Source organism: Mustela putorius, unplaced genomic scaffold (assembly GCF_011764305.1).
Source record: "Mustela putorius furo isolate JIRA1106 unplaced genomic scaffold, ASM1176430v1.1 tig00000508_pilon_pilon_pilon, whole genome shotgun sequence".
Lineage (NCBI taxonomy): Eukaryota > Metazoa > Chordata > Mammalia > Carnivora > Mustelidae > Mustela > Mustela putorius.
In genome coordinates, this window is record NW_025421402.1 from 9952163 (window position 1) to 9959892 (window position 7730).

At 31.8% G+C, this 7730-nt stretch overlaps 1 protein-coding gene across 6 annotated transcripts in view; it reads left to right on the top strand.

Annotated features, from left to right (window-relative positions):
- Positions 1-6789, top strand: part of UCHL5 (ubiquitin C-terminal hydrolase L5) — a 44219-nt gene extending 37430 nt beyond the window's left edge. For all 6 annotated transcript variants that reach the window (XM_013055581.2, XM_045081147.1, XM_045081149.1 and 3 more), the window contains one exon: positions 4439-6789. In XM_013055581.2, the coding sequence (XP_012911035.2) occupies positions 4439-4483 (45 nt within the window). In that variant the 3' untranslated portion in view covers positions 4484-6789. The remainder of the gene's footprint in view (positions 1-4438) is intronic.
- The last annotated feature ends 941 nt before the right edge of the window (positions 6790-7730 follow it).

A 7730-nucleotide genomic window follows, 5' to 3' on the forward strand; every position in this document is an offset into this window, starting at 1 on the left:
AAAAATGCTGATTTCTAAGATTTTTTCCTTAGTATAAGGCTCTTAAATAAAATAATTGCATAGTTGCAATGCAATTAAATTGTTTTTAAGTTCATACTGTAAGTCAGTGTTTCCGAAAGTGACCATTGCTGGATACTCTTAAAATACATGTTACCTGGTCCCTCCTCAGTTCTTCTCAGATAGGGGAAAGAATCTTTAATAAGTTACCCCAAGTGACTCTAATGCAGCTGGTTTGTGTACTAAATTTTGAGAAACACTTTGAAAAGACACTACTAGGCAAATAAAATTTTGGACCATTAACTTAAGAGCAGAGTACATGGTTGGTATGTTTCTTATTAATTTTAAAATTTCTGAAGCAAAGATACATTTCAACCCAGCTTTTTTAATATCATCGTAAACAAAAGGAAATGAGATAGTGTTTTGGATCCTGAAACATGTGTGTTCTGCTTTTGCACTTAGTGCACAAATTATTGCAGAAAACTGCTAAGTCTACTGTTTTCCATACGATTTTCTGTTCATGTATCCCAGGGTGTTAAAGTTAAAAAATTCTAAGATGGGAAACTGATTTTAAAAGTTTTAAATTAAACAATTAGGGTTCTGTGATTCTCAGAAGTTCCTAGATACTGTGTTCTTTGTATGAAACAGTATGAAATATTTCTCTATTAAAAATATTAAAATAATAATAAAATAGCATTGTGTTAAATCAAATGATCTGTTGCATCAGATTCTAACTCAAGATAAATATTACTAAAGGCCAGACAAATGTTATTAGAGGAATTTAAAATGTGTGTATTTTGCTTTAAAATTGGCCTGTGGATAAACTTTTTGATGCAAATTAGGAAAACAACCATTTTTGTTTTTTAATGACTATATCCCCAGATTTTTTTGAAAGCATAGTAGGGAGAACAAGCATTGGAACCATAATTTCTTGCTTCACATTTTGGACACAGGGTGGCAGTGTATGAATGTCTTGTGTTAGCGGGACACCAGCTCTGTGTGTTCTTGTGTTTGCATCTTTTTTTGAAGGGATAGTTACTCATCTACGTTTTGCCTATTTCTTCAGACTATTCTTTGATTAATAATATTGGATAAGCAATATTGAAATTATGTTTATTCCTTGTGTATATGCAGTATCTGTTAGCCCCTAAGGAATTCCTTTAAAGGAATCAGTCTGTTATACCCTAAGGAATGTTTCCTAAGGAATCTAAAGAAATTCAGATGGATTATTTGATTAAAATTTTTGAAATTTTAAAGTTATTCGTCAAACATTTATCTAGCTTTAACTATATTCCAGAACTTCTTAAAGTCTGTAGATGTACATATAATTAAGACACGTTCTTCTCTCTTAAGCAGTTCATGATACAGTTGGAGAAAGGAATAAACAATTATAGTATTGTGCTGAATAGGATTGTTCTAGTAAGTGCCAGAATCAATTCATGCTGAAGATCCTGGGGGAGCACAGAGTAGCTCTTAAATAGCTTTATGCCACTTGAAGTTTCACAGCCACAAAATTTTAAATCCATGGTTAGAATCAATATTCTCTACCAATAAATCAGCTTCCTTAACCACAAATGTATTCATCTCATTTTGAAAAAAAAAAATCATTGTATCATACTGAATATCACTTTCTGCAGATAAACACAAATGTTACAAATAAAAAAAAATAATGATGAGATTTTGTAATTATATATAATACAAAATCTTTAACAGTGGTAATTGCTTAATAGTACTACTTCTAAGAAAAATAACATGTAGAATACAGAAATGGGTAAGTTGAAATTACTCAGAATTAGTACATTTAACTGTTCCTCCCCTACCCCTCAGCCCCCTATGCCAAGGGAAAATAATAAAAGAATAAAGCATAAAAGAGGGAGAGGGAACCAAAGAGGAAAAATTTGGCTACTCTTGGCAGTAAGGTAAATGGCCAAACCTGTCCAAGATCAGATTCCTGAGTAACTGAGATAGTTGCTTAGAGCCTGTGCTTGCATAAAAATATTTACGTTTGAAAATCTTTTTATTTTATAGAATAATAAAGAAAAGATCAAGACTTTGATTCTCCTGAAGCCATATGGCTATAATGAATTAGGTTAAGGTCTAGCCTTGTAAGTATTTTTGTTACATGAGGCTTCTAATCTTCTGAGGCGTTAAATATGCATTACGTAAGAACTGCTCAGGAAATAACCTAAAAATACATAGTTATAAAATTTCTTATGGCATATACCAAATCTATTTCTTAAAATATAAAATCAGCTAGGTGAAAATTTCATTTGTGAAACTTTTACTGAGTTCAGGTATACTTATAATTCTTTTAATATTTTTATCTTAACCTAGTAATTCTGGATCATTATCTATTCCAGGTTTTTAACAATCATCCATAACCTACCATAATGTAAAATCATAGATTCCATTGCCCTGGAGGGATTCAAAACACCTTCACAATGTTGAATTTTGTCCCCATTTTACTAAAACATTACGATTCAATTGGTAATAATCTTTAGAACTTACTTCTTCTATTCCTTAATGGAAATAAGATAGAAGAACAGTTGGTATTCCCAGTGATATCTACATTGATATCTACGGTTACAGAATTATCCACTTGGGTCAGTGTATTTTGATATTTCATTAGCATACTGTATAGAACATTTTTTTCATACTATTTAGAAATGTAATATTGTTTTTTATTTTTAACAAAGTCTGAGCTTTCGGTTTAGTATATAGGCTTTGGGTTTTAAATTGAAGATACGTTATTAGCTGGTGCTTTTAGGCAAGTTATTATAGTTTCCATTTCTTCATCTATAAATTAGGAATCATACCTACTTCACATTCTTGAGGATTAAATGAGATCAGATCTATAAAGTACATAAATAAGTCCTCAATAAATGGTAATAATTATTTTTAACTTATTTCACTTATTTTTATCTGAATTATATAGTTTAATAAATGTATGCACACTCTGCATTATATGTCTGCTCATTTAATTATGTTATAAAGTTTACGTTATAAACCAGTAAGTTTATTTTTGTTAATCCTACTAAACAGTCTGTATGTTCAGAGTATATTCGGAGATCAATATGGGAAAAATACATATTTTTATTTCAAATTATATCAGAAATTTTATTTTTATTATTTAGAAACAGCTTCTTTGTTAAAAATTATATACATATTAGGGCACCTGGGTGGCTCAGTGGATTAAGCCTCTGCCTTCAGCTCAGGTCATGATCTCAGGGTTTGGGGATCGAGCCCCACATTGGGCTCTCTGCTCAGCAGGGAGCCTGCTTCCTCCTCTCTCTCTCTCTCTGCCTCTCTGCCTACTTGTGATCTCTCTCCGTCAAATAAATAAATAAAATCTTAAAAATAAAAATTATATACATATCAAATTATAAATTATGTTAATTAAAAATGTTTATGTAAGCAGTTTGATATAGTATGTATATTTCCTTTTAATATATTCTAAGGAATAACACTATTTTATCATATAGCTGTATGATAATTATACTACCTAATACATTATAAAAATATTGTAGTTCTAATTACCCTATTTTTTCCGTCCAAGGAAGTTTTTTTTTTCTTAGTTGCATAATAGCAAAACTCTATTCCTTGCTGATTCAAGTGGCATAGTGGAAAGAACATTATATTGTAGTTCTCTAAAATCTTATTTCTCAAAGTGTCATCTGAAGACCAGCAGAATTGGTATCCCCTAAAAATTTATTAGAAATTTAGAATCTCAGGCATTTTATTGAACAGCATTATAACAGGGTTACCCAGGTCTTTGGTATGCACGTTGAAAAGCACCACTATAGAACAGGTGTCTTTTGACCTCTTGCGGTTTTATTTTATACTAGCGGTGTGACTTTTTTCAAGTGTGAAATCAATAAGCTCTGTCTTCATCTGCTGAAAAATAAAATAGAGTTACTGGGTTCAAGCTATATAATTGTTATGAAGATCAAATGAAATAAGGTATGAGAGCATTTTTCTTAGGTTCTATAAGTAAATTTTATTAATACTACAGATATGTGATCCTTCAGTGATATTCTGTTAATCCCAACTATGCAGAAACTAGTATTTTTCTTATACTCAGTTTGAATGAGAAATGGGCACATAGGTAAATATATTGTTTTGAAGCATTTATGAATGAGTATGACTTTGTGGAATGAGTAATTATGTATATTGAAATGATTACAATTATAATACATTTCAGTTGCAGATAAGAAAGAACTGTAAACCACACATGATCCTTTTTTACTGAGGGGCAGAGCATAACTATAATTTGTCCAGCAGTGGTATGTTGCAAGTCTTGAGTTATGAAAGCGAATGCTCTAGAAGTCTTAAAAACAATGAATTTCAAGTCTTTCAGCTTAAGTATGCCCATGTACACACATTTTAACATGATCTAAAATGGACTTTTAAGATTTTATAGAATACTACCTTTAACTTCTAGGCAAAAGAAAAACAGAATGCAAAGAAAGCACAGGAAACCAAATGAAGACGACGCTTTGGGATGCATACATATTTCTGCTTCTGCACTTATTTTCATGGAAACCATTAAGTATAAAGAACTTTGAGCCACATTCTAATTGATTCAATGCACGTTTGGCAATAGTACCAGTCTGTCTTGTCTTTAATGCATGGATTCTTTCCCAGCCTGCATCATGTGCATGTAGTGCATATTAAATAAAAGTGATATTAAGAGTGCTTGCCCAAATTCCATTATTTGACATTGGATCCAAGAACTTCTCTTATATATAAGAGAAGTTCTCTGGATATATACTATCATGATGAACCTAGAAATTGCATAAATGATATTCTCTACCTGTAATTATTATAATCAATATCTCGATCTTTTAGCTCAGTTACATGTTTAAAACTTATGAATGTCAGATCTTGATTAAATTAGATCTCTTGTTTCTCATCATTAGTGAAAAAAATCAGTATTTGTCTATTATATCTAAACATTTTGAGGATTTTAAAACTGAATTTTGTCTCGAGAAAGTATGGTTTTAATGCAGATCATTTGGAAAAGACAAAAGTATAGATTCTAGTGATTTTCATTGCTGCCAGAAGAAAAAGTAATAAACATTCAATTTATTTTAGCAGAATTTTTAAGTGTTTGGGGTTATTTATTTATGTATTATTAGAATAATTTTAGGAAGGTATAAGTATTGTGCTTCAAAGTAGAATTTCAGGTTAAGAATAAATGATAAATCTTAAAAGATTTTTGGTGTTACTCTCAGTCTGGCAGCATTTTCTGGCTGCTAAGCTGTATATAAAAAAATCAGAGGTTTGACAGTTTAGGCTATCTGCTTTTTAAAAAAAATAGGATGTGGTGGTAGAAGATCCTTCTTTGCCAGTTTGAATGAAATTGGTACAGCCCAATAGTTTCAAGAACCATGTACAGTCTGCTCACAATGGATTTTTAAAAATTACTTTTGGGATTTGCTTTTTTTTATTTTATGGAAAAATTGTACTCTTGCTCTTAATCTTTTCATAGTTAAACTTTAAAGGGGATTTTATGGAACTTCTCTTTAGAAAGGAAATTATCTACTTTTTTTTTTTAAACTAGATACATTTCTGAAATTGATGCATGACTTTTTAACAGTTTATTATGGAAAAGTTTAAACATGAAGAGGGACTGTGTATTCATCTTCTGGCTTCAAACACATGAATTTTTTTTAAGGATTATTTTAAAACTTACTACACTGTGGTATTACTAAGTAACTAATGTGAAAAAATCTGGTGGGAATTGAGTAGAAAAATTAATAAAATATTTTTCACACATAATTTCAGTTGAAAATAATAAAGAGGAATTTGTAGTTTTTCATTTGTTTGTGGGTAAATATATTTTGCTCTGGATACAATAGTAATTATGGAGTGTTTTCAAACCCATGATAAAATTTTAAAAAGTGATTTATTAAGGATTATTTTAGGCTTCTCTTGATCCCAATTATTTTCGACTTAATTTATATACCCTGTTTTTGTTTTTGTTAAGATTTTTTAGTTTGGGGTGATCTCTGCACCCAGCGTGGGGCTTGAACCACGATCCTGAGATCAAAAGTTGCATGCTCTACTGAATGAGCCAGCCAGGTACCCTTATATACCCTATATTATAGAGGCTTAAATTTTGTAAAGCAGTACAAGGAATATTATAGTCAATAGTATCCAGTCATCAAGACAGTGTGATACTAGCATAAGGATCAACAACAAAGTCAATCAGTGGAATCAGAAGAGAGCCTATAAACAAATCCACCTTTATATGGTTACCTGATTTTTGACAAAGGTTGCAAAGCAATTCAACAGAGAAGGAAAGTCTTTTCAATGAGGCCAGAACAACTAACCCTCCATGTGGAAAGAAAATGAACCAAGACCCCCTTCCTCACAAAAAAGAATTTGAGGTGGATCATTGACCTTTTTTTAATAGCTAAAGTACAAAGGTTTTTAGAGGAAAACGTAGGTGATCTTTGTGACTTGAGGGTAGCCAAAGGTTTCTTAGGTCAAGAAAGCAATAACCATAAAAGATCCAAAATTTCTTTATAAAAATTAAAAACTTATCATTGAAAGATGCTTTTAACAAGAGTAACCAGTATCAAATGACATTAAAAAATAGCTTTATAAAACTGTTAATAGGTGTAAGGATATTTTCTTACTAATCTAATTCTAATAAAATTCTTTGATAGGAATTTCCATAGCTTAAGAACGGTTTCTTTTATCTGCTTCTTCTTTGATAAATGTAAATGCATTGTGATCCTTCATGATAATGTCTGCCAGTGAATAAAGAAATACAATTTGTCTTTGTCTGGGTCTTAAGTCATGAAGCTGGTGGGTAGAGAAAATGGATGAATGAAGAGCAATCCAGAAATGTATAAATGTCAGTTATGTGGGAAGTTTTTTTCTTTCTTGAAAAGATGTATTGACAGGAGTATTTAAAAGAAAGTCTCCTTTGTTCTTTTCACTTTTGCCCTTTATTTTCTGAATTCTCATTTAACTCTTGGATAGGTGAAGGCATTTCCATTCTGTTTTGTGCCTTTTTAAATAACGAGTCAGATTTTTTTTTTATGATTTTATTTATTTATTTGACAGAAAGATCACAAGTAGGCAGAGAGGCAGGCAGAGAGAGAGAGGGGAAGAAGCAGGCTCCCCGCTGAGCAGAGAGCCTGACGTGCTCCTCCATCCCAGGACCCTGAGATCATGACCTGAGCCGAAGGCAGAGGCTTTAACCCACTGAGCCACCCAGACGCCCCAATAACGAGCCAATTTTAAGCAATATACTTTTGTTATCATAAACACAGAAAGCTTGCCAACAGCTGCTGCACTGGCTAGTCTCACCTCATATGTTTAGTTCCCAAGATAGCTGCCCTTTTTCTAACAGAGAGCAGTCAGCTTGACTATGCCACTAGAATAGACAAATAATTTGTTGTTAGATCGTGAGCCATGGGGACTTGCTCCCCTATTTAGACCATGATACATATTCTGTGTGTATGATGGTGTTACATGCAGATTAATAACTTCTGTTAATCTAGTTGCCTAAAACATTTCAAGATACATTCAGAAATCACTCCCCCCCGCCCCCGGCCGCCGTAGGAGGATTTTGTGTCTTTTGGGGAAAAAAAGGCTTTTAAGATTTTTCCTTTAAAAAATTTTAAAGATAAGCAAAAATGAAATTTAAATTACCCATCATTCTACCATCAGGGATGACTACATTGACATTTTAGTGTATTTAGTGATTCTTTTTTTCC